Genomic DNA, 27,639 nt, shown 5'->3' with positions numbered 1-27,639 from the left:
ACACAAGCCTTCAAACCTCCACTCACCTCCCTGAAACTGGTCCTATGTCTCTCGAGAAATAGCTTTCAGAAGTGAACGTCTACATGCAAAACGTAGGACACACACCACACGAGCAAAAATGCTGCAGCAACAGAGGAACCTAAGTCTCCTTTCCACAAGATGGGCTTCTTCTGTGCCTTGTCCAAAGCCATTGCGAGACTCTGTCTCTATAGCCCAGCGTGACGCTATGCTGAGATGCCAGCTCAAGTCCTGCAAAATGAACAACACGGGGTCTCTTGTGGAGCAGCCCTGGAGCCCTCCCTCTGCAGGGAGGGGGTACACCAGGCTGCCCCAAGGGAAATCTGGCTTCATGGAGACCAAACTCAGTTCCATGAAGTGCAGAAAACTGAGCAGAGCAGTAAAAACACAAAGTAAGGTAAAAAAAAAAATAGAAGACAGCAAGAGAGGGATCAACATGCAGTATTGTACAGACAGAACTTTGAATACTGATCAAAAAGTTACTAACCTCAAAACACAAGTGGAAGCAAGTACACTGAATTCAAGTGGAAAACGTTCAGCATAATTTGTTCTAAAAGGCTTAACGATTTGCAAATTCAGATCAGGCTAATTGCCCTCATTTGCATCTGAGAACTGAAGTGAGACTTTTAGGGAAATGAGAATCAGGAACCAGCATCAGAAAAAGGAAGATATCAAACTAGTTCATTTGAGTGAGAGTAGGAAAAAGACAGAGCCCTCTGCATGTAGGCCAGTGAACCTGAAGGGCAAACTGAAACATAAAAAAGGCAAATCAAACTGAAGGCATATCAACACGTTAAGGGATCTCTACATCCCCTTGCCTGTTGGCTCACTAGGAGAAGATCTCCACGGCCACAAATGGAAATTCAAAGCTATAGCCAACCCAGAAGTACGCAGGCACATTAACCATTCAAGCACAAGAAAAACATCTCCCTGATAACACATTTCCAAACACCTGTCCCCTAAGATGGAGATTTTGTAAGAGCAAATCAGCTATCGGACAGATGCCTGTATGTCACCACCTTGCAATGATTTATAACTGCTATTTATGATTTCAGAACTCCCCATTTGTATCATTACCCTGACAAAAGACGTGAAGTGGCAATTTACAGAACAAGTAGAGCAAACAGTCTTTTTCCTTCACATATAGTCCACTTTTATAAAAATGTAGCCTGCTATTCTGATGCCACTTGTCCCCAGACTCTTCCCACAGGTATTTCCAGTTTTAATTTTGAAAACAGAATTTGCCAGTTTGCAGGCTCCTACACAATATAGAACAATCCCCTTGCTTCCTACAACGTAGCAAGGAAAAACAAAATACAAGCTCAACTTACCATCAAGAAAGCTTACCTCCTAGCTTTGCATTTTTTTCTCAGACAAAAAAATGACACACCTGGATTTGAGTCCTATTGCCTCACCACTACCTTTCCCATACAGCCTCTCATAGAGCATACAGACATAATAGATTTGCATGGAGCAGAAAACTTGAGAAAATTATGGGAATCACCTGCATCTTGGTGAGCTCCTTCTTCATCCTAGGGCTCCCAACTTACTGCTGGAGAAAAAGGTAACCTCTATAAATACACAGAGTATTTGGCACAGGACACTGCTGGAAATCATGGCAGAGATAAGCAGTGCCTGAGAAGACCTTATTTTCTCTAGCCACAGCCAATTGGCTTTTTCAGGAGACTGTTAAATGGAAAAAAATCCTGTAAGAGACTGAAAGGGGCAGACTGGGAAAGAAAGCAGACAGGAGAGAATGAGCTAAGAAGAATTAGGGGAAACCTCCAGCAGATTGTGGGGGGCATCATACATCCAGGAATCTGAAAGAAAATGGAGGAGTTTCATCAGATTCAGAATCAAGGAAGACTGAGAAGAACGAGAAGTATTAAACATCCCACTGGAGACAAGAGAAAGAGGCAGATGAAACTTTGGAGAAAACAAAGGGACACTGATGCAAAGCAAACAATAAAACAGAGAAGGAAAGCTTATAAAGAGATGATGGAAATCAATGTGAGACCGTATGAAATTAAATGAAATTCATCTAGAAAGCAAAACAGTTATGATTTCCCCTAAGGGATTAATATCTCTGTTTCTCTTGATACGAGTTCACATGCAAAGACTATTTATTATTGTTGCCTAAAAATTCCAGCAAAGTAAAGTACAAGTATTCTCAAGTCTAAAGCATCCATGGGAAATTTCTCTTCCTGACAGCTAAAATCAACCAAATCAGTCTGTTTCAAATATCATAATATGTCAAAAAAGAACAGCATGAAGTGGCTCAGGTATTTTTTCCATCACTTCTATTCTCCCATCAAAGCAATGCAAAACAACATCCACTGAAAAAACAACCGAGTCAAGAATTTTGTTTGGCCCCACACAGATTCCCAGAAAATCAGAGTTGTTTGTGGAATGCAGCCACCCTGGGAGCCTTCATCTCTTCACTGAATGCGAATGAAGGGATCCTACCAGATACTAGTTGTCCATAGCTAACGTTAACTGCAGGAATCAGAAGAGGATCTCCTGAGTGAAGTATCGTGACATTTACTTAACTGAATCTGCATATTAAAAAGTGGAAGATTTCAAAGAAACTAAAAATCTAGGACCAAAAATCCACTTAGATCCTTGTGAATTGATTAGGTCCATGATTAATGAAAAGAGAGGTAGAATTCTGAAGGCCTTTAAGGAACAAATCACTCCCCTGGAGCCGAGAAAAGGGGGCAGCCCGGAGCTACAGCAAACTAGGACCCAGGTTGAAACAATTCCTTTGGAAAAATCTGTTAATAGACCTTGACAGCAAGGTTCATTACCCTTCCGGTTCCTCCAGTTGTACAGGCCCCCCTCCCAAACCTTCCCTGACTTTGTGGGAAGCCCAGAAGTCAGCGATGGTCCACAGAAATGCAACATCCCTCTGATCTGGTAATCCCACTGGTAAGGCCAGGACCACGAAGATTTCTAGACACAGACTTCTGTTTTCACATGGCTTAGTCTTTTAATTTCATGTCTGTGTAACAAGTGTTCTATTAGGCCCAAGTAAGTTTCTCCTTAAGTTAATGGATATGCACATACCACAATGAAAAAATATGCTGTTATTAGCAGATCCCATTTTCTCTCACATCTAATTATGCAAAATGTGATCTCAGACCAAGTTATGCATGACACCAGGAAAAAAATTAACAGTAAAGAAGACTAAATGAAGTAGGCAGAAAAGATCAGAAGCATGGAAAGCAAGGACCAGAAAGAAAGAGCGGACTTGCACCTCCAACTTCGATGAATGCTTAAGTAGTATGCGCCAAGCTCCCCTTGATTATATTTTGCAGACAAGGTACTTATTTATTTTCTGAACAGGCCAGGATGGATCCAACTACTTAAATTTTGTCTTCCTTTATCCTGTTTCATGAATACTCAGGTAAGATAAAACCGATGGCACTCAAGCACTCACGAAGCAACATGAGAGATGAGTCTTCTGGAGAAGAGGAGAAGGAAAAGTTAGCTGATGTTACAACCCACGGATAGAGGGAGACAAGTAAATTAATATCTTCATTCCTCCTTAGTGCAGGGAAAAATGTGTCTACTAAAACTCCCACACGGTTATCAAATTTTTCCCCTTCTGAACCGTAATAGATGCATTCAATGCCTCATTGAGCTCTCTTAATAAACATACACCTCTCTCAATAGGATATGGATAAATTATCTCTGCAATGTTTCTGGCTTGGTGTAATATACTAATCTATAATGATAACAGAAATGTACACATCACTGTCCTCTTCAAAGCACTGTGCAAATACTAATTAACTGATCAATAAACACTGCACCGGGGAGTGCTAACATGGGATTAATAAGTTCATAGGTACGTAGGCAGCTAATGTTTACGGTCAGCGTTTAATTGATGTGCTTAATTTCACCTTCCAAGAAAGGTTGATCCCTTAAGGCAGGTCATCTGTCTGCCTGAAAGGGAAGGGTGAGAACCAGGAAAATGCAGTTGACTCTGAGCCAGACCCCGCCTGACAGTGGAAAAAGCCACTTCAAAAAGTTTGGAAGGCGCCCAGAACCTCTGCGCTTCTCAGTCCAAGCAAAAAAAGGAGAACGCTTCACAACTTACGCAGCACAAAACCTGAGGTGACTGACGTTTCAAAGGAAATCTCTTGCATGCTGAACTCGAAAAGTGATCTCTGGGACACAAAACAGGTCTAGGGCAACTCCGTGATGATGGGACTTAACATTTGTTTTGTACTAGAGTCTGTTGAAAGCACCCAAAGGAATAGTCAAGAACAACGTGCCTGAGCACGCCCCACGAAGCCATCCACGATTCTGCATGTTCAGGGTATCATTCAAGAAAACCTGTTACCCCTGCTACCACTACAGTCAACCTGCCAATCAGTTTGCAAATCTGATAACCTAGCTAATACTACAAGATAACAGATAAAGGCATTACAGCACTGCATCTCTATGGGTAAACATCTTCTGTTAGTACATCCCTGCAAGCACAGCTACAGCACGAGGTGGACAATCCACAAATGACTGAAGTCTTAAGCCAGTAAGACTATGGGGCACAGAGACTTGCCTTGGGGGCCCAGAAGCAACATTCTCACACTCTTGTGTGCTGGGACCATGTTGATGTGCCTCTAGATTGCCAACATCCATAGGAAATCAAGATTTTCTTCATAATCACAGCTCAGCCTGCCTCCACACCTGACCACGCTGGTCAAGCGCTGGAATAGGCTGCCCTGGGCAGTGGTGGAGTCCCCATCCCTAGAGGTATTTAGGAGATGTATGGACATGGCACTGAGGGACATGGTGCAGTGATGAGACTTGGTTGGTCAGGTTGGTGGTTAGGCTTGATGATCTTGGAGGTACTCTCCAGGTTCAATGATTCTGTGTTTTTAACTGCTGTTTTTCAGTTTGACTTTCGCCCAGCCTGCCACATTCATCTGATTTCCAGCTGCAGCTTAGCTGGCTGTTTCTGAGATCTGGTCTCAACAGACAGCTGAAATGTAATGGCAAAGTGACTGGCACTGTGTTTTTATCTAGCTGTAAAATCTTAGTAGGTAAAAGCTGAGGTGGTTAAGCTGCAGACTTAACCACCAGAAAAACACTCCAGATTTTGCCCTAAATTGATTTCACATACGCCTATTAGCAGAGTTTAACCATCAACAAATGGTACGATTTAATTTGGCTTAAAGATAAGCCAAAGAAATCAGGCGGGTTTGCCATCACCGTGAAGCACATACTATTATCGTTCAAAAATACAACAAACACACAGATGCAGACATCTTGTTACAACAGCGTTACAAAACTGCTTTTATTTCCATGTGGGGGTGCTCTGTGTTGTACATCCCAGGAAGAGAAAAACAAGCCTTTGAACCTTGTATCTCCCAGACCCCCTTCCCCCAGACAAGGATGACAGCTTTTGTTGAGGGAACTTGCGCTCTCAACAACCCAACCGCTCAGCCTCAGAAACAAGGAGGCCTTGAATCAGCTTTCGCCCAAACCTCTGCGAGGACTAACCTCACTGCAAGGGGCAAAAGCTTTTCTTCAGCCTCCTGTCATTCTGCAGACAGGCAGCAAAGAATAATGCTCTGGCAGTCCAGACACCCCCAGAAGTTAAGAGCTCCTATGCTCTCTTACTGTCTGATTTTTACCTCAGAAGAAATTATCACCTGCATCAATCACGAGTCCACAGCAGTGATACAGTAATAATAACTATTTTTTGAAAAATGAGTATCATGAAAAGGCATCGCAATTTGGTTTTGCTAATAGAGATGCTCCTTGGCAAAGGCAGAAGGTGGGTTTGTTTCATCAGTGAGCTCTAAAAGAACAGTTGTTGATGCTCCTCTCCTTCCTACTGTGGTCTATTTGGTTTTGTTAATAGATGAATTTCCAGGGAATGAGCGTAAACACACGATTTTTCCAACAGAGATTTTACATACACTCAAACATAGGGATGGATAAACAGGGCACTAACTCGGCTGCACACCTTCTAAGAACTGCAGAAGATGTTTTCACTGCCTTCATGTATGCACACCAGACAGTTGCTGTCTGGCCTGTGCTGTAGCGGTGAGCAAGGAAACCCACTGCTTAGCTGCAACACACGAGAAGCAGAAGAAAAACAAATCAGGATGAAAGACGTGTCAGACCTGTAAACATAAACAGACACTACTGTAAAGCAGTAATAGCCCCTACACAAGTGCTGTCATTACATTAAATACACCCCCTTCTGATATCACATGGGACTATCAGTATTCCTGGCAATATAGATCACATAAAGACTTTGAAAAGAAGGGCAGGCCTCACTGAAAGTTTTCCAAATGTATTTGGGTTAAGATATTTGGCAGACCTTTGAGTTCCAAGGTTGGACTTGCATTTCATGCTTAGGGGTATCACATATCAAAGAGAGCTTGTTACTTTAAAGAGCTGAATGCCTTTCTTAGAAGACTACCAGAATGTCTTTTTTTGGAGGTCTCACATCACCAATAGTTATCACAGGCAGACATTAGGCAACAGAGATAACGCTCCACAGCTCTCCCTATACTGGACTAGGTCTTGGATAACAAGCATTATTTTAGCTGGTCCAAACAGGGCTGGAGCTTTCCAACCATTCACTCTCAGGCTGTGACCACAGCTGATTCAACGAATTCAGAAACAACTCCTTCTCACAGAGCATCAATTACTTGATAACAAAAGTCAACGTATCTCAGCCACCCCTTATCTGTGGCTCGCTCCGTGACTGCACCCTTACGTCAGGCTACAGCTTGCTCATTGACTTGCCAGGCTTCACACGCTACATCAGGGCTTCCTCCAGGGGCCATACAGAGGTGATACAGCGCTGTGCTCCTGCATCCCACGCAAAATTCCCATGTACCAGGCACTGCCCAGCCGTCTCCGGCAGCAGCCCCGAGCAGCAGGGAAGCTGCAGGGGATGCCCTCGAGGAAGGCACGTCCTCCTTGCTGCAGCCTTGCCTCGAGATAAGCTCACTCCCTAGGTAAAAGACCCAGCTAAATAAGCACTTTTTTTTTTCCTTTTCTCCTTTTCTTTCTTTTCTTCTCTCTCTCTTTTTTTTTTTTTTTTTTTAATATAACAACCTTTTTACCCTTTCAAGTAAATCTGAGCATTTAAGGATGTGTTAACATGAAACCATAGCAAGGAAAACCAGTCCTGCCTACAGTTACAAATCTCTACCAGAGAAATTACACAGATATGTTAACTGTGAGTAAAACCAGCACAAACTGAATAGGATTTTCTGATTTTCCTTTTGCTTTATATCATGCAATGGTGCCTCAAGTGTCTTTCTGTAACATAGGCAAAAGAAGTCAAGTGCTAACATGCACTTCAAAACACTGGAGCTAAAAGCTATCCTATCATTAGTATAAGCCAAGCACCAGCCAGGCCAGCTTCATTTTCAAAGACACATTTTCAATTTTGCCAGCTACACTTAGTGTGTATGGAGAATTTTGCATATGAAGCCTTCTATTGTTACAGCTGAGCACCTGTTTTCATTGAAGACCCAGAGAATCATTCTCCAACAGGGACCATCACCTACTGTTACATTTCCAAAAGGACAGTTTTCTGTCTTTAATAATGTTGAAGACAGAAGTGCTGATTTTGACAATAAAATACTATCAATCACAAACTGAGCTACATTTCAAATCCTTTGGTCTGTAATTACATTAGCACGAAAACAGAAAAATCTTTGGTTTAGGGTTTCTTTGAAAATACTTCATAGTAGCTATTTCTAGCCATTTAGTATGAATTCATGTCCAAGACAACTGCAAATGACTTCCTGTCATATTCGATCGGGGGGGGGGGGGGGGGGGGGGGGAAGGAGAATAGTGCTTTTCCTTCATGTTTCCTAAGACAAAATGCATATTAAATATCCATGCCCAAAATATTTTTAATTAGCTTCAGCCTAGATCACTAAATTTAGCTGGATAAGATCAACCTGCATATCCTCACATATAGTTTTGTGTCAGCCTTCCTAAATTTCTTACTGATGCCAGTGATGACTGATGAGTATGATGAGCTACAAGCATCTCCCTCTTGCTTTCAAATGATACCAACATTTCTTCAGGTGAGAAACTTCATCATATTTACCTAAAGAAAAATCAAAAGTTGCTGACTAAATAAGACATTATAACATTCCAATAACTCAGTAGATCTCAAAACGTTCAGCTGTTCAGGTCATTTACAGATGCATACTGCACGACTATAGCCTCCTTCAGTGTTAACACATCCAAACTGAATGCCCAAGAATCAGAAGCCCAAGAATTGTATCAAAGAGCAACAGTGCATCCAGTTTTGAAAAAAAATCACCTAAATACCTGCCTGCTTTCCCACAGCAGAGCATAATCTGCAGTAGTAAGCAGGAGGTTCACATGAAACACAGGTTACTATAAGGAGAGAGACCATACCTTCAAAGGCATCAGAGGTTTGCATACTGGGTATGTAATCACTCCCTGACCATCACATTATCTCAATAACTGCAATATATTTTATATGCCCCATTTTTTGTTATATGGGGTTCTTCGTGTCACAAGTACCCATATCTGTTTCCTAGGAAATCAAGTATCTTCCTTTCATCTACAAAGAATTCAGTGGCACTGAAATATTTCCACTTTATGTGATTTAAAGAACAGAAAGAATGCACACTGATCAAGAACAAGAAGTTCTCCTGGTGTCCCTCTAATACCGTAATGCTATTTGGCAGTCATGGGACGCTGGTTTAGAGCATTTAAGATGCAGTGGCAGGGATGACAGCCAGTCTGGAAAAAGTCCAGACAGAACTGAAGAAAAATAACACTGGGTAGCTGAATCAATAAATTCAACATGAAAATAAAAAGGGAGGTGGGCAGCAGTTGCAATAGCACACAGAATCAAGAGTTAGCACACAGAATCAAGAGTGCAACTTTTTTTTTTTATTATTTTTATTTTGTAACGTAACAGAGACGACAGCAGGTCCATATTACTAAGGAAAATAGGGTGACATGTAAAGGAGCATCTTTCAGGAGGGTGACCCACAGACAGCCTGAAAGAGTGAGCATAAGATATTTGGAGGTGGGGTTGTGTCACTGGGTATGTGCATGAGTTATAGAAAGAAAGGAGATAAGTTAACAACTGGGAAAGGATGCAGGAGGAGAAGACTGTAGGAAGAAAGGAAAAATGGGCAAGAAGCTATGGGGGAAGAAGAGGTTTGTGTTGCACATGCCAAATGTTGTAAATTTCTTTTGGAACAAATACTGGTCACTAACACACAAGTATCTAAAGAGAGGGCTTACTGCCAATATTCCCTTTCCTACAAATATTTCCATTCTCTCTGCTTAGGGTATCTGAGAAAGATTTTCACTTCTTCCTCTTCAGAAATCACACGAGCCGAGAAAATGGCTTACTAAATGGCAAGAAGGTAGTAACTAGTCATCTACTGAGTTTTAAAAAGCATAAAATTGTTAGCAAACGTTTATTACTTTCTCATCTGTGCAAAAAAATGTGCACGCTTCATGCTCTGCTTCTCTACTCAAGAGCAGTGAACTTATTCCAGTTAAATAACTCAGTGTCATTCACTGGAAAACCTGATCTTATTTCAGTCATAATTTTTAGTAAGTGCACAGTTTAAAATTGTCATGCATTGTATCTAAGTTTTTTGTTTTTTTTTTTTTAACTGCAAAATGAAAGGCAAGATTCAAACCTACAAAACCAGGAGCTGCAACATAAAATTTACTTTTAAAGAACTAGGAACGCATGTTTGATTTGTGAAAACACGGCTCTAAGAGTGGTGTGAAAATTGCGTAACCTTATATTTAAGATTTCTGCAATGGTTTATGTTTCATTTTATAAACATGCTTAATGGTTTAATACTTAATCTTTAATCAAAATTGGTAACCTTAGCTCAACCTTGAAGTAATTAATGCTGATTTCTACAGAGAACTCCAGAGGAGGCAAAGTCCCATAGACACGAGCCTTTGCATTCTAAAATTCAGGGAGATTTCAGAAAATGCTCAGTATTAGCCAAACTCTCTTCCCCTGGAATTCAGCTGTAAAATGCCTACAGATTTCACTAATAACGAGCCCTACAGAAACCACCACTAAATCTAAATACCTAACCTTAAACTGGTGGATGAAAGCTCCGGTTAATCTACTTCTCTGTACCTTAAAGCAAGTGTCTGTATACTGTGGGATGCGATTTGTCCTTTCTGCTCCGGTATCGTTCCTCACTGAAGTCAGCAGTCAGCTGGGTCTCAGATACTACAACGGTTGAGCTCTCACCCCGAGCACCAGTTATCTGAGGACATCCCCGTGCCGACTTCCCAGCAGCTGGCTCTGCAGCACTGCCGTGGGCTAGCAGAACGCCTGTCCTGCACTAGGCTTCATTGCCATCCACCTGCCTTACTACATAAACAGTAATTACACAGTAAGCAAAAACAAAACTGTTTGGAAATTTTGAAAAAAAAAAAAAAAAACTCACGGGAGAAGGGAAAGGAGACAAACAGAAGACATCAACCTCTGAGATAAATGAGGCTTGGCCCAGCAACTTCCACAACCAAGAGCATTTCTGGAGGCAGAGTGAGGAATGCATTTTTCCCTTGCAAAGTATACTTCTCAGAGACACTGAATCCTTGCAGTCTGGTGTGTAAATAGTTTCTTCTTTGCTGTCTCCATAAAGATCACAGTCTCACAAATGCGGCTGAGCTAGGCAAACGAAGAGCCATTTTTCAGCTGAATACATAAATTATTACTGTTTTAATATACTGGAAAATTGGCAGGAGCCAGGGGAAGGTGCACCAGTTACGTGGTCTTTATACCATCACTTATCCTTGCTGTCCATTAAAAAAGCATTAGTTGCTCTGGCAACTGTCAAACCACGCTCCTCTTCCTCCAAGACACAGAGCTGCTCTAAAACACATGCGTAACACAGCTCTCGCCTGCTTGAAGGACACCATTTCTGGTGCTTCCACATCGCTTAAAAAGAAAGCTGCTCTCTGACAAGCTGACAAATCCTTCATGGGGCTTTCATGTCAATGTAAGCTTTAGGTGGAGAGAATCACCTGAAATCCCAGCATGACCTTATGCTGTGTTTGCCCCATCTGGGAAACCCATGCAGCACTGGGTACGGCCATGCTTTGAGCTGTGAACCTCCCCGTTTGGCACCCTACTCACACTGTGCCTTGGTAAACCCAGGCTGGGTGTCTGCATGTTTATGAGCTGAACTCAACATAATCTTTTCTGACACCTTCATTCACTTAAAATTCTTTAAAATAACTTTTTATGTGTTTTTTTTTTTTTTTCCCTGCAACAACACCAAAAGTAACAACCGCTCTCCACAACCACTGCCACTCAGCTACCCCTGGGGGATCCAGTGAGGAAGAACAAGCCTTCTCTCAGGAGGCTGAGATTCTTCTCCACTGGACACATTTGAGTAGGCTACAAACCAACAAAGGATGGGAAATCATTGGCACAAAGAGAGCCCTTGAGAAAGCTCTGTCAGAAACAGAACAAGGCACACACTATTGAAGAATATCTCATGAGAAAGCGAAAATATATTCCTCCCTTCATGCAGCTTGCCAGTATTAATGATAATCAAAGACCCTTGGCAGTTCTTACATGCTCAAGGCCACTAGCCAGAGTAGGATGTTTGCACAGTAAAAGAGAGGTCCTTCCTACCCTCCTTCTATCCCTGGCAGCTCCATTCTGTTTCTAACCAGAAATTGACTCTTAAAACCATTTTGCTGCCTAATATTTCGAAAACCAGAAACACAAATCAAACAAATCTGTTCCCTTAACTAATGGGATGATTATTTTTAATTGCCATCTAGAAAAGAGAGCAACATAATACTGCACAGATTGTATTCAAGAATACGTACAAACTCCACTCTTTTAAAATAATCAGACTTAGATGTGCTTGCCTCTTCCTACCATAGTAGTTTTATCATCTTAATTTTACCGTGAAGTATGTTGTAGTCTGGAGGGTTAATGGTTGCACACAAAGTTGCTGATGGTTCTGCTGGAAGGGCCCCAGCTACCCAGCCACGTCTCCTTGCAGTTCATTCCCTCTGTGCTGGGGGTACCACCTTCACGCCTTTCTGCCAACCAGCCTGTCCCTCTGGCAGGGCAAAAATGAACAGAGAAAATATATGTACAATGTGTTCGTTCTGCCTCCACTAGCAGAAAGCATTTAGGCACCCATGGAGGAGGTTTAGAGTGTGTGTTCGTACAAAGTTAATAACAGAGTGATATGCACAAGCATACCCTCAAACCAGTTTTATTTGAGTGTTTACAGTGGAAACAGCTGCTTAGTGGTCCAGCTACACAGCACAAACAAGGTCACTTGACTCTTTGGACCAGGGACACACAGCCACCAGTTTGAACTGCAAGTGTTCAAATTCATCTGTTCCACAAGTTAAAAATGATTATTTGCCACAATTAGATTAAGAGCCCTGAGGGAGGTCATTATTCACTCCCAGTTCTGCCCTCAAGAGCAATATCCAAAAGCAGGTATTTGGTGGCTGATCTTTCTGTCAGAAATCCCAAACCAGCTGCCACTTTTTTGCTGGCCTTTGCAAACTGTTGGCCTATTCCCATATCCCATTTCTTCTTCTGGTCTCTCTCTTCTGCATCTTGTGGCTGAGCAGACTCTCGAATCTAGTTCGTTTCTCTGTGTCTCATCATCCATTCATGTTTCTACAGCCACTGGCTCTCTTACATCACATCCCTTATTTCTGTGGTACCCCATTAATTGACCCAGATCCATGAACTTACATGACAAGGACTCAGGCTGCTATGCTAATGAATTCTCCTAAAGGAAGCGTGGGATATAATTTGCTTTTTACTACCACATAGCATCTACAGATGTACACAGAATGAAGAAATACACAGTAGTCCATAGCCACATTAAAATACTGACTGTCAGACTTAGGACTGAAAAAAACAACCTCCAGAGTTATAGGCAAGAGCTGCTACAAGTTGCCCAAAGGTTCCCAAACTCACACTGTGGGACTTGCAGCCAAAAAAGGTGTAGCAGATCAGGACCTTCTTAACATGCATCGTGCTTAACAGCAAAGCAAAGCTAAGCAATTCCATTGCATCAATTTGCCAGTTGAGATCACCTGAATATCTCGCTGAGGATCTCCATCTTAAACATGAAAAATACCCATGACACCATATGCAGGCATGTTTTCACAGATGTTGGCAGACTGCATTAAGAAATTACTGACCCTAGAAATTCATCACTGCTTCCACAGCTGGCAAATCATAGTTGAGCGATCCATTATTTAACATCCATGCTGTGTCCTTCAACTGATTTGAGTCATCTCATTCATCTACATTAAAGGAGAAATGGCAGCACCACACTGTGCACTATGGTGTTTCTCTATGGCAGCCGTGAGGTGTAGGTCACACAGAGCTGTAGGCAGGTATTAAGCTGCTCCAGCAGGATTTACAATGTGCACCTTCTATGCCAGGATGATATATGGGCTGGTACCACCTGGATCCCTTCTGCTTTCATATTCAATTTCCACCTTGACTTGTCTTTGACTCAGCTTGCACGTGTCTGGGAGAAATAACTGTCAGCAGAGTGTTGCTCACAGACTGCTTGCACATACGCTCGAGATTCAGTTCTCCTACAGCTCCAGGAGGATTTTATCATAAAGTCATGGAATGGTTTGGGTTGGAAGGGGTCTTAAAAAATCATCCAATTCCAACCCCCGTGCCATGGGCAGGGACACCTCCCACCAGGCCAGGCTGCCCAAAGCCCCATCCAGCCTGGCCTTGAGCACCTGCAAGGATGGGGCATCCACAGCTTCTCTGGGCAGCCTGTGCCAGTGCCTCACTGCCCTCTGAGTGAAGAGCTTCTTCCTAATATCCAATCAAAATCTACCTTCTTTTAGTTCAAAACCATTTTACCCTCTCCTATCATTACACTCCCTGACAAAGAGCCCCTCCCACCCCAGCTTACTTGCATTGTACTAAATCGAGTTGTATTACCAATTTTTGCTGCTCCATTACTATTTTCTCTTGTAAAGTTATCTCACCTTTGGTATCACTTATTCAGTCAGAATTCTTGCATTTTGTTATACAATATCACCATTTTGAAACAAGTAACTCTGTTTCATCAAGTAGTACAGTATTTTGTTAATTTTTTATTTTTTTTTGCAAAGGGACACATGTTCACCACATAGTTCACCAAAGTTTTACCACATATATATATGGTGACACTTGAAAGACAGAAATTACAAAACGTGGAAGAGGAACTAACCTAGTTACAGAGAGAGCTACTAAAATACTTCTTCAATGGTTTTTATAACTTTGGATTTTTAATTCTGTCTGCCCATAAATCATAAGGTTAACCTGTTCTTTTGAACACACAAGTATCTAACAATGTTTTATTCTGAGTTCTGCTTTAATTACATACCAAATAATCCCTTTCCCTGACACATCCCTCTCCTGGAGCTGATTACTAGAAATTCACCTCCTTTTCCACTAGAAACTCAGCTCCTTTTCCATGTGAAAAAAAGAACACCAACAACTACAACGAAAACAAACAAACAAAAAAAAAACAACCACACATCTAAACCAAAACAAAACAAAAACAAAAAGAATTCAGGGACTAAGGGAGAGAGAAAGTTTATACCCGTTTCCTTAGACAGGAAGCGTGAGTGCATATGGCCTGATAGGAGGAGAAAAAAAAAAACACAGTCAACTGTCTAACCCTTGTAGGGTGGCTACTTCTGAATAAGTACCAGGATATAGAAGTTCCTTGTCCCCAGAAAAAGCATAATGAGTCATGCATGTGGTATCACACAAGCCCTTAGGCTTTTTTCTCTCTCTTTTTTTTTTTTTTTTTTTAATCCCTAACCAACAATGCTTTGCAACATTGTTCACTCCTAAAGAAGAGTAGAGGAGTAAACAGCTTCAGGTAAATCAAGGAAATAAGAAAGCTTAGTACATGATCACCTATAATCCTACCAAAACAGCAAGGAAAGTCATTTTCTTGAGAAAGAAGGATTTTTTATCTTCTTTTGTTCTTTGGATTTGTATTCTCTCCATTTTTATGAAGAGCTGCTGCTCCTTAAAGGTGATGCACTGCAATTGCACAAACAGCTCCTACTTCATCTCCTTCAGAGGTAGTTCATTAAAAAGGAATGAACAAAAAACCAACCTCACTAGATTGAAAATAGTTATAGTAACAAAGATAACTTTAATCCAAAGAAAGAATTTCTGTTGTAGCAAGCAGAGTAGAATGTATATGAAAACTGACAGATGTTCTGCTGCAGATACCAAATGCTGTTAAGATCTAGAAACATGTATCAATATTGTGTACTGTAATTCCAGTATTAAAATAACCTTTATTTCCTACTTATCTGTATAATCCCATTTTAATCCAACATGATGAAAGAAACCAGTATGAGATTCCAAGATCTTGAATATTTATTAAGAACTCAAGAACAGTAACAGTGAAGTAAGCCATTTCCTTCTCTCTGGAGCAAGGAATCCAGCTCGGAGCTATGGCCATAATGCAAGTATAGCATCAGTTCCCAGAATACCAGTCCTAATCAACAGAGAATTTCCCCAGTCAAATTTAGTTTTGTATTGTGGGAAGAAAGAGGGCTGACTATGGCTTCAGTTATACCATGACATCTATTTATAGATCTGCCCATGTTTGCAACACCACACTTATGAACAGAGAAGCTCAAGCTACAACAGCTTGGATCTGGCCTGCCTAACTATTTGTCTGGATTATTTGCCACTTTTTTCTGCCACTCTATTTACTGAAGGCTTCACAGTCCCTTCCCAGTGATGCAAATGAAGCCCACCTGCCAAAATGCCAGCTGTCCCCATCAAGTCAGCAGCGCACATCTGGCCGAGTCAGTGCACGGGAGCGCACCTGAGCACTGGGACACAAAATATAAGGCTGTCTCAGCATCTGTCCTGTCCCACAGCTAGACGTGTTCCCATCCCACAAGCAAAATGCTGGTGCCCACCATATCAGTAGGTATATACTCATAGAGAAATGTCTTCATTTTCTTACTGTCATGGAAACATACTGCTCATACAGCAGAAAACCCCATAAAAGAATCCGAAAAGACAAAGGTAACACCAATTAGCATCAGGCTATGATGTCACTGTGGCCTCCTACTCATTTATGCACTCACAAACACAACACGCACTAAGCTTGGTGCTGGGAAGGAATCTTCTGGAGTTCAGAAAGGAAATGACTTCATTAAATGCCCTTAATAATAACACCAGTCTTAAATTCACTGTGAAACTCTGATACATAATAGGCTCTGCCTTTTCTTACAAATAAACGTCAAAAGGAATATATTGTAAATAACATTCAATGAAATCTTACTAGTCAGATGCATGTATATTGCTCTATCTCCCCAACACACACACACAGATAAGCACCAGAGTACCAGAAAAATAGCTGCTTGTGAGAAATGAGCAACAAGCTTATTTCCAGAAATAATATTATTTTAAAAACTTAAGCAAAGCTGCTATTATTTTAGTTGCTTGTCTGTAATCAAGTCTCCCCAGATTGACATTGGATTAACTCACAGTTAATATGATCATTATAAAAACTTGTTTCTTTGTGAAACTATGGCTGTGTATGTATACACATACATACCTATATGCATATATAGTATGTTATACAAAATACATCTGTGAATGCTTAAAATAATAATATTTTTCTTGTCATTCCCTGTTCCCCTCTGGAGTCTTAGCTGTTCTTGGCATCTACTGCTCTTTCATGTTTCAATTGTTATTAAAGTTACAGTCACCATTTGCATTATTGTCATGGATAAGGGTCATTACAAGCGGGTTGTACAGACACTTAGCAATAATAGTAGTAACAATAATAACAATTTCTGCTGTAAGGAATAAAATTTTTAGAGCATTTTTCACATCTGGATGGAGACACACGAGTTCCTATGCGCAGCACACTAATCCCACAAGCCACGAAGCAGGCAGGTTCAGTGTCACGTTAGCCTAGCGTTATAGTTGAGCTAAATTTCTTGTCTAAACACAACCAATTCTCACAGGCATAGATACCAGCAGAGCCCCTGCAATGGGGTCTGGCCTGTCTGTAAACACCCCACAGAGTAAGAGCACACTTAAGTACAAGAAAGGAAACAACAGCTGGACACAGCTGAGCAGATGGGAGGGTACAGGAAAAGAGCGAGGCTGGAGCAGTCAGCATGACAAGCAAAGCTTGCAGGGAAAAGAAGAAAAGTGTTTTACTCATATGCCCAGCCAATATCACCTACCATTGCTTTTCTGTCCCACTCAAAATTGGATGATTACTGTCATTTTAGTTCGGTTTTCCATGCTAGCACAAAGTCAGTTCCAAGAGGTTCCTGAGTACCCAGAAAGTGACAGTCGTCAGTGACTTCCAACCTCACTTAGCTTTGATAAGCAGCCCTGTTTAATAAAAGGCTTTCATGCTGTCTGGTTATAAAAGGGTAAAATTTGTGAGAAGGGTTATATCCTTTACTGTATCAGATTGTCTAAAAAGCTATTGCATTTCATAACTCACCTTTCATAGTGCTGAAGGGATGAACACATACATACACACATAAATCAGGAACACTCCTAAACTTACACACACACACCCTTTTTTTTTTTTTTTTTCCTTTTTTCCTTCTTCTTTCTTTTCACCCAGAAAAGGGAAACAAAGTCATCAGAAGCGAAATACATCTCTGGAAGGAAGAGAAGCCGTAACAAGGTTTCAGAGACACCAGGAGGAAGAAGGACCAGCCACGTAGGTGTGCAACCAAGAGGGGAAGCTGCTCATCCTTCTGGTGAGGTCTTGGAGCTGGCGGGCACCCGGCTGCCTGCTGAGCTATCTGCCTGTCCCACCATGCGTCTGTTACAGACCACCAAGGGCCTCACCTGGGAGGTCAGGAAGACAGCACTTCCTGGCAAGCTGTAACTGAATCAGAAATAATCAACCAGCCTACTACTGTCATTGGAAAATGTGAACTTTAAATGACTCAGATGTACATTTGTTTTCTGTCTCTGTGTCCACGTATCAGCTTTTTAAAAGATAAATCAGGGGGAGGGAGGTTGGAGAGGGAAGTAGGGAGGGGAGAAGGAGGGATTTTACCTTGATAGAATGTCAGGTGAAAGTTTTCTACAGTAGTGGGCTTTCTGGACTGATTAAACTACATGACAGTCAGTTTTAGAGACACACAGAGCTCAAGGAAATGTGCTCTTACAACAGTTCCCTAAACGTGCTTAGTAAAACATTTATGTGGGCTCAGCATCTGAACAAACTCACAAATCAACTTGTTAACTGATGACCAGTAACCAGAAGAAGATTCTTGTTAGAAGAACTGCCTAGTTGTCCAGGAGTAGCTTCTCTGCCCTTGCCAGGTAAACTGGAAAAGTAGGAACCGTGACATTTACCAAAAATTCTTCATCCAGCCTCAACCTCCTGGATTCCAGCAAGGAGATTCGTTCCCAGGCAGCCACCACATTACAAGGCTTAACTGAGAAGGAACACCATCAGGTTTCCAGGTGGCTTTCACAGAGCCCAAATTCTGAGCACTAAGAGTATTGGTGATGCAAAGTGGCAAAAGGTTTCAGAACCTGAGATTTCTTCAGGGCTTTAGATCACCCTCTTCCCCACAACCCAGTTCTAATAAAAATTTGTTTTTGCTTGTTTCCTTATGACACATGCTTGATCCAGGAAAGAGGTAAAAGGCAGCAAGGGAAATCATGCTCTCTCTACCTTGCATTCACTTTACAGAGAAAAAGGCAAAGAAGAGGTGTTTATCCTTTCAAGTCGGCGTGCATGTTCTGTGTGCTCGGAACAACATTCCCTCAGCTGAGGCACGTGGAGTTAGATAACATCATTTTACGTTAAATAATCTTAAAATAGAAGGAGAAACACATACAGCACTGTTTTTAGACATACTAGATAATGCTTTTACATAGTCTGGTTTTGCATTTTTGTTTTTTCAGTATGTGGGAGATACATTATCTTATATTTTAATGGATGTGGTCACTTTTTCTCTGCAGCCAAGTTTACAGTCTTGCAGGTTCTGTTCCCACATTTGGGGACTCAAAACTTCCTGTAAGACCCTTGGGTCAGCAACAATCTTGAACTCCGTTCTGCCAGCGAGCCTTCACAAACCTGACGTAACTACGACGCTCTGGGAAGATTTATCAGGCGATGGGCTGGGACTTTACAGACGCTGTGGTGCTTCAAGCAGAACGTGCAGACAGTCTGTACACACACCATAGCATGGTGCTGTTGCCATCAGACCATATCACAGTGAGAGCCACTTCCAATTTATAGTGTTAAATTATAAATTACCATGTGCTCAACATTATCAAACGTCTTAAAGTCTGTAAAAACTAACTCTCTTCTGCTCTTACTGTCTTTTCCTCTCAAAGTTTTAAGTTATGTTACTGTAGATATGAAGGCAGATATGCAAGGCAAAACTGCTGAACCACCATCAACCTGGATCTACCTGCTGCTTCTCCTGTCATAGCCAGCATGCTTTTTATCTGCCCCTCTGTCAGTCTCCCAGCGTGCTGTAAATTTGACAAGTTGAAAAATAATGAACAAAAGACACTGTAAGGAAACAAAAAAATAGATTATGCTTGAAAACACCACTGTAACTAGCTACAGAGAAGTGAGTCTGAATTTAACAGAGCAGTTTTTTGGCTACTTTTTTTTTATTTTTTTATTTTAAGTTTATAGTATAAATCAGCTCTAAATTCTTCCCCAGTGCGCACCACCACAGCCAGTGTCAATCTCCAGCCTTAATTTCCAACAGCATGCATTCAAGTCTGTAAACTGAAAAGCATTACAAATAGGAAATAAGAGTGGGATAGCATCAAGATCTGACTATACGAACTACAATTAAATGCTTGGAAATTTAGCAATAACAGCAGTGATTTAAAAACATTAATAAATACTTTACAACGCACACGAACCAAGGGGTATTCTGTGAAATTTTATCAATAGACAGTTTCTTGTAATTAATACTCCCCAAAGAGCTACTGTTAATGGTTTTTATAAGGCATTGAACATACAGAACAGATTAATTAAATGCTCCTGCCAACTGACTTTTCCCCTCATAGAAGCACCCATGCATACACTGCTAAACTGTTGATATAGTTTGCATGCTTCTGGAAGGACAGGAAAGAAGAACAGTACACTCAGCGAATCTTCCTCTTTTTACTACACCCACTTTAAGAGAACGAGAAAGTAGAGTTCCTATAGCTATAAATATATTTGCTTAATTCAAAGAAGCTAGTGCTTTTACTGTATGTGATGAAATTCCAGCAAGAAGCAAAAGGAAAAACAAAGTTTTGAACTGGAAAAAGCATTCTTGTTCTTCAGAAGAATACCCATCTTTATTTAAAACAAATCAGCTGCCTGAGTTCTGCTCTAACAAGCAGAAGAGGGTATCTTAATGCAAGACCTACTTAAAAGAAAAAAAAAAGCAGAAGTAGGCTCATGTTGGCCTAATATTTCTATGTGCTTGGCCTAGTGAGTGGAAATAACTCAGTATTATTTTCTAAGCTGACAACAAACTATATACAGAACTTAGTTTTTAATTTGTGAATCATCTCAAGTATACATTGAATCCTAATTTTGATCTGAAGTATCACACCACCATATTTACTTATGTCATATAAGGAAATTCAGTGCAACATTTATTGAGAAGTGAATAGAACCCCAAAAATAAGCTGAGTTAGTAAAACAGGGCAATGCTGAAAGGACTAGAGAAAATCTAGTCAATTAATTCCTACCCCAGATTTGCAACCCACCCCACAAGCACTGAACTTCCCTTATAAAGGCTCCTTGAACTCATCATCCACATCTCAGGGTGCAGAGAAATACTGTGTGTAGAATCAAACATCCTTGTATCATACTGACCAAGGACATAGCTTATGTCTATGAAAAGAGAAAAACTTTTATTGACTCAGCGACCTTCCTTGTGGTCTTGACCAGTTTCTTATTTAGCCAAGTATGTATTCTAAGCATGCCCAATACTACTACTGCGCTTGTGTTGCTAATTACCAGATAAAATGAATTTTAGCACCTAGCACACAGGGCCATAACAGATGATCTTTTTTGTTTCAGAGATCAAAATTCCGCTAGGAGCATTACCACTTAAAGAAAAAAAAAAAGCTTTATTTGCCATATTATTTGCATATTTGCATGTTCAATTCAATTGTCTTCCTGGCAGGTGTTACTTATATTGCAATGTTAAAATGTAGGAGTCGGCACTGTAAATTCAGCCAGACACGAGATGTAGCAAAGCCAACAAGGATCCTTGCACGATGCGGCGTATGGAACGGCACTTCAAAACCTAAGGGGAACTTCTGATAATTTTGAGTTTAAACACAGAATCAGAAGCCTTTGTCACTTCAGCAACCATCCTTTTAGCATTTAAACAAAAAAGCAAATGAGGCACAGAGCCACTTCTGTTCCTCTAACAGTAATAGCTGCAATGAAGATGAATACTCATCATACGCGTTGTTCCTTCCATTACTAGGTCTCTCACTAATTCACTTATGTCTTTGTGCTGTTTTCGTCAGATGATCTGAGAGTTCCCTGAAGCACTGCTCACTTTCAAAATGCATGATTTGGCTTCCCTGGAAATAGCACTCGGTTGGAAAAGAACAAGAGTCATAGAGGTAAAAACCACACTGGGGAGAGCAAGAGAAATCCTTTGAGGTTACATTTTGAATTTATGAAGCACTTAGGTACGAGCAAGATTAGCGTAGCATAAAAAAAAAATCTTGCTAGACAGACTGAAAAGAAGCCAATTTTGACAGCCTGATTTTCCTTTTATTCTTTCGTTGTACTATCTTCACCACCTTTTGGTCATTTCTTCACATCAGTCACGTCTTTAATCCACACTCCACTTTCTACATCACCTTACAAAATCACTAACAGTCTGCCCATCCTGGTAAGGCGTTACCCTGCAGATACAAAGCCATTCAATTTCATACACAGCCAGCCTGGAGTGGCAGAAGACATGTTCTCTAAAAGCCTAGATATTTCCAGAAAACTTTTGCTAACAGCCCGTTACCATTCCCTGAGAAGGATGTGCTAATTTGAACACTGGAACATTTTTGCAACTTCTTTAAAATGTCATCTCAAGAGCTCCCTGAGTTTTCACGAGGAATAAAATCTCCTTCTACATCCTCCAACAAGAGCTTTAAATCCACTGCTGCTTTCAGGTAAGGTTTTCTCTGGCCAAAGGCACAAGAATTCCTCACGTTTTTACCCATCCTCTAATTACAACAGAGTAGCATTTGTCCTGGAAATATAATACCAACTCACAGCTTATATCACCCAAATCATTATTTTTTTCCCCTCACTTGTTTGGAGATAACCCCAAGGCCTAACTTGTTCTTTAACAGTTCCTACCTACGTAGGGCTAAATTAATAACAGCAGATTTGCATATAAGTAAATGCACCCCCATTTTATACTCTCACAACTTCTGGTTGATGGACACTTCACCATTTTCAAGTGAACTCAGACTTTTTTCAAGCTCCTGTGTTTTCAAGACCAACCCATGATTATATGGAAATGTGAATTTCGCATTTCATTTTGGCTTTTAAAGTAAGGCAGAAACCTTTAAGTAAAGTTTAGAGATGTGCAGAAAAGTCTGTAAATACGTGAATGTTTAGAAAACAAAGATCAAAAGAACCAGCAAATATATGTATAAATAAATTTTTAATCTATCTCATTATTCCTCAATCTGTCTCATGCCCCAGATTAGAAAATCTGTCTGCAGAGGAAGAAATCTTATAGAAGTTTATAAAAAAGAGGTATGGCAAGCTATGAGGATGTCAACATGTCCACAGCTTCCCCTCTTGTCAGTGTGGACTGTGCTACATTCATCTGCAGAGCTGCTGATTTGCAAGGAGGCTGGATAAGACTTTCCTCAGGAATCGTTAGTTATGGAATTCACTCTGTGCTTGTTCGGCCATTTGTGCACCTTGAGGATAGGCTCTCAAGTACCGAGGGAGGAAAGGGGCTGCAGGGCTTCTGTTACAGTAATGTTCGAATGGGAGACTTCTAATGTACTACATCTGCAAATGGGTATTTACTGACCAGATGAGTTTCACCATGAAAATTAAACCATGTAAAAGCATAAGAAAGCACAAGTGGTCTCTCTCTTAACAAATAACGAGAAACACAGATCACTGTAATTCAGTTCATTGCAGACCATTATAAACAGAAACGAAGAACAGAGAGAGACAGAGTTAAACATGAAACACAAAATCTGCCTCTTTGGTTCTGCACCGATTTGTACCTACTAAGCACTGCTGACTGCAGGACCTTCAGATCATCTACAGCATTTCACTGTTTCATCAAGGGGTAACCTGTGAACTGCAATTTGGTGTAGCTGTATTTGAAGAAAATAAGTCTTAAACTCTTGCTATTAAAAGCCCAGCCAACCTAATAATGCATATATACACGACAAAGAAAGCATTTGATATTCTCTGAATAAACTACTGTTTCAAGGCTGAGCATTTTAGTCTTTAGTCAACTTAATTTGAAATTTACTTCATTTTATAAATTCAATAGTTAAATGTTATGATCTGTTCTACCTTTTTGAGATGACGGGTGAACTCTCTTTGAATAATACGTCTTACACAAATGTGGTTCTCAGCTTCTTTGAAGTCCATGGTCAGGTTAACTCTTTCCATAAAGCACCTAAAAGTAAAGTCATTGTGGATAACAAGTTGTACTAAATACAGTTGTAATGTGAAGAATTTCACTACATAACAAATAAATTTTGGCTAAACACACACTTTAATGGGATGGTGTGCCATGTTCTTCCAACCTACTGTCTGTTCCACAGGATCCTTCATCTTCCTCACAAGAATTCAAAGAGACAAGAAATAGAACAAACAAACAAAAAAGAAGCCTAACAAAAACCTCTAGATAATAGGGTCACTGAGGAGTTATCTTGGATTGACCCTAGCACTGTGTTTCCTTCTGACATGCTATAGCCCACTGTATTAAATCACAACCAATGTTTATATTGTATAACTTTGATACAGATCAGATACTGTCATAGCTCTGGCATTTTAATCAGCCTAGGCTGTTTCCATTTCTTCTTGCGATAACGATTCTGTCATCAAAAGTAGTATCAAATAAGATTATGAGACAGCAGATGGCATCACTTAGTTATCTTTAATTGTTGTACACTGACCATTTACTATAAAGCATAATCTATTTTCAAAGATTCATAAGTGGAACTCTACGGACAGCACAGGCATACCAAAAAACACAATGTCTCCATTTTCTCATAAAATCATAGAATGGTTTGGGTTGGAAGGGGCCTTAAAGAACATCTAGTTCCAACCCCCCTGCCATGGGCAGGGACACCTCCCACCAGACCAGGGTGCTCTAAGTCTCATCCAGCCTGGCCTTGAACACCTCCAGGGATGGGGCATCCACAGCTTCTCTGGGCAACCTGTGCCAGGGCCTCACCACCCTCTACGTAAAGAATTTCTTCCTAATATCTAATCTAAACCTACCCTCTTTTAGTTTAAAGCCATTACTCCTTGTCCTGTCACTACCCTCCCTGGCAGAGTCCCTCCTCAGCTTTCCTGTAGGCCCCCTTTAGGTACTGGAAGGCCGCTGTAAGGTCTCCCCAGGGCCTTCTCTTCTTCAGGCTGAACAAACTCTATTTCACCTATCTGGTTGCCTTGATCTCTAGTTAGTTTTATGCAGGCATCTTAAAGCAGATGTTGTTTACCACACCTACAGCTGCTTTTCTTCAGTTCCCTGGGTACTTCTGAGCCCCTCGGTAAGCCTCCCACACGCCATCAGCTGAAGCCACTTGTATCTTCACAAGACCACATAGAGTAATGGCTGGCTTTAAGAAATCTGGCAGATGTGACTACAGCTTAGTGGTAATTTATAGACTCCTTTCTTCATCTCTTCCCACTGGGATCTCTATTAGAGCCACATCACTCTGTCGGGCACAAATTCACGGAGTATTTTGAAATACCAGTAGGAGAGCTGCCCATTCAACAAACCGGAACTCAACAAAGATGGTGAATGCTAAAAAAGTTCTTCGTGCCCATTCAGCATCACATGGGAAATAACAGCCCTCATGAAAACAGAGTTGGGTCTAACAGGATCTGCTATTCAGCCTCCTTTTGGTAATCTCTCTCCTCATCCAGTTGTTAGAACAATATGAAAAAAAAGGCAGAGAAATTTCCTTGGTGTTTTCAGATGATATAACGATTTGAAAAGGTAAACTATAAAAACAAAGGCATCCATGCACAGCCTCAAACCACTGTACAGAAAAATGGGAATTTGGAGGAGGCAATGTACTAAGTTATTTTCCGATTACTTTTCAGAAGAATAACAAAAGCATTATGTTCCACTCAGGGTATTCAGAAAGTAGCTGTCACTGTCATTTGTAGGTGTTACACTCAGAGTACGTCATGAAAAAGTGGTGTGTTTTTCCACATGCCATCCTGCTAGAACAAATGCAAGCAGGCATGCTGAGGGTCTTGAGCTTGAGAAGCCATTAGGGAGCAGCTGGATGGCCTCAGCAGCCTACACAATGGCATTTATACATTCAAATACGGTAGGTAGCCCATGGTGGAAATCTAGTCCACAAGTGGTGCTGTGCTGGTCAATCCCTGGTGGCATTGCCAGCTGATCCCTCCTGATCCACACACTGATCTGCAGAGTGCCAAGGCAAGCAGCAGAAAGGGCACTTCGAACCCTGTGCGACAGGGACAGCCGTGGGAAATGGGGAAAGGACAATACAGAGGAGGGAAGCGGCAAGCCAGAGCACTGGAGAAAAACCCTCTCTCTTCCTTGCCCACACATACACAGCTCTGTTTTTCTTTACCCACTCCTAACCTTTTCTCTTGCCTTTCAAAAAGCTATTCAAAGAGCCATGCTGTTTGTACTGCATGAACTCGGAGATGGCAACCTTACAGAACGTTTTGCAATTCTTTGCAGGGTTGCTGGCGGTTTCTCCTTGCTCAATGGGTAAGTGCAAGTACCCACCAGCATGTGTGCTTAGTATTTATTGTGCATTCAGTGGCAGCCAGGAGTTTGACCTGGAGATCTTCTGCCTGCAGTATGGGACTTCCAATAAGAAATGCATTCTCAAAACCAACAAGGCTAAGTAGCCTGTGAAGCTATAGATTTCTTCAGAAAAGAAAAAATGACTACAGAGACTACTGAAAACAAACATTGCAACTAGCAAACAGGTTATAAAATCTTTTGACCTAAATATTTTTCTCCCTTGGTGTTCAAATCAGCACACTAGCAGTACAGTACCAAGGCTTTCATTCTTTTTCTGCTCTAACCCAGGCAGGAAACATGCTTTTTCAGCCACAGTGAGCATGCTGTTGTACTTCTGAAAAACAAACAGAGCTCTGAAGAGCTGTGAAGAGCAGAGGCAGGAGGGAAGAAGTAAATCTCTTATTAATAAATTACAGAACCACCCCCAAATCTTTATTCTTTCTATGGAAGTCACCTTTTCAAATGCTGGCACTCTGTACTTTAGGTAACACCTTTTCTTTTTTTCTTTAATTTTTTTCTAAGGGTTTTTTTTTCCCAACCTGGCAGTAATACAAATCGAATGTCCTTTTTTCTCCATAATACAATGACTCACACATACGTCTCTAACAATAACATAAAGCCAAAGCAGAAGCACCATTACCAGTAGTGTCACGTACCCAATGTTCACTCATTGTACCCATATGCTTTCTGCTGAGTCAGTTTTGAAATACCAACCAGCTGAAAAGGTATTAGACAGAAGATACACAACTAGATGTCACTGACTAGCCTGTAATGTTATTCATAGCGAATATCACTACCATAAAGGAAAAAGTCATCTGACACCATTGCCTATGTTAACAGAGGTTAGCCTCAACTGCTCCTGCCCTGTGCTGTCTTTAAGCCACAGGTGATATGAACCCAGAAACTCAAAAACGCAAGGCACCCAGTTATTAACTCAGGAGGTCCACACTCAGTGTCAGAAGTGATGTGGGGCAGACTTTTTAGATTTTTAGGTGAGTCTAAAGCTGCACACAGAGGTATAGCAGGGCTTTCTAAAACAGAAGCCAGCAAGGTACCTATAGCCTAGTCAAATCAGTGGTTACTAGCTCAGCAGTCTGTTTAAACACTGGAAAATACCACTGAGAATTTACCACACATTTATGTGCCCAGAATACCTGGCCTCCAGATACACGTGAACTGAAGCCCCTTGGACTTCGTGAATACTTTTGGTCAGTTTTAGCTGATACTTTCGTAGCAGGAAAAAAATATTTTCTAAGCCATTCTGCCTCATTGGATGGATTTTAAGGAATCTAAATCTTATAATTTCTGATTATAATCGAACTACCTGTTATATTCCTAATGCAGAAAGAAGCATACATATACAGAGAAAAACATTTTCTAAATTACAGGGAAAGTTACATAGACATGGGGGCATTATTTCAGACTCAGTTATAGCAAGTTTTTGAGCTAACCTATGTACATAAAGCATTATATTCTCCCCAGCTAGCTTCTTAAAAGGATGAACAGGTTTCCAGAACTCCATTAATTCTAACAAGAAATCCATACAGGATTCACTTGCCTTCCTGCACATTCAAGATTATTTCCTTCACGAATCTT

General features: G+C 40.9%; 1 protein-coding gene across 8 annotated transcripts in view; it reads right to left on the bottom strand.

Annotated features, from left to right (window-relative positions):
* Positions 1 to 27,639, bottom strand: part of ARHGAP6 (Rho GTPase activating protein 6) — a 325,502-nt gene that overhangs the window by 96,090 nt on the left and 201,773 nt on the right. For 4 of the 8 annotated variants that reach the window (XM_083821914.1, XM_083821913.1, XM_083821916.1 and 1 more), the window contains one exon: positions 23,592 to 23,697. The exons of 3 other annotated variants lie outside the window; for them this stretch is intronic. In XM_083821914.1, the coding sequence (XP_083678040.1) occupies positions 23,592 to 23,697 (106 nt within the window). Of the gene's footprint in view, positions 1 to 26; positions 237 to 23,591; positions 23,698 to 27,639 lie in introns of those variants that run through there. One more of the 8 variants, XM_083821921.1, reaches the window with a different exon arrangement.

The sequence above is a fragment of the Anser anser genome (assembly GCF_964211835.1).
Source record: "Anser anser genome assembly, chromosome: 1".
Taxonomy (NCBI): Eukaryota; Metazoa; Chordata; class Aves; order Anseriformes; family Anatidae; genus Anser; species Anser anser.
Note: the sequence above shows the minus strand (reverse complement) of the source record. Positions and strands in the feature narration are given on the sequence as shown.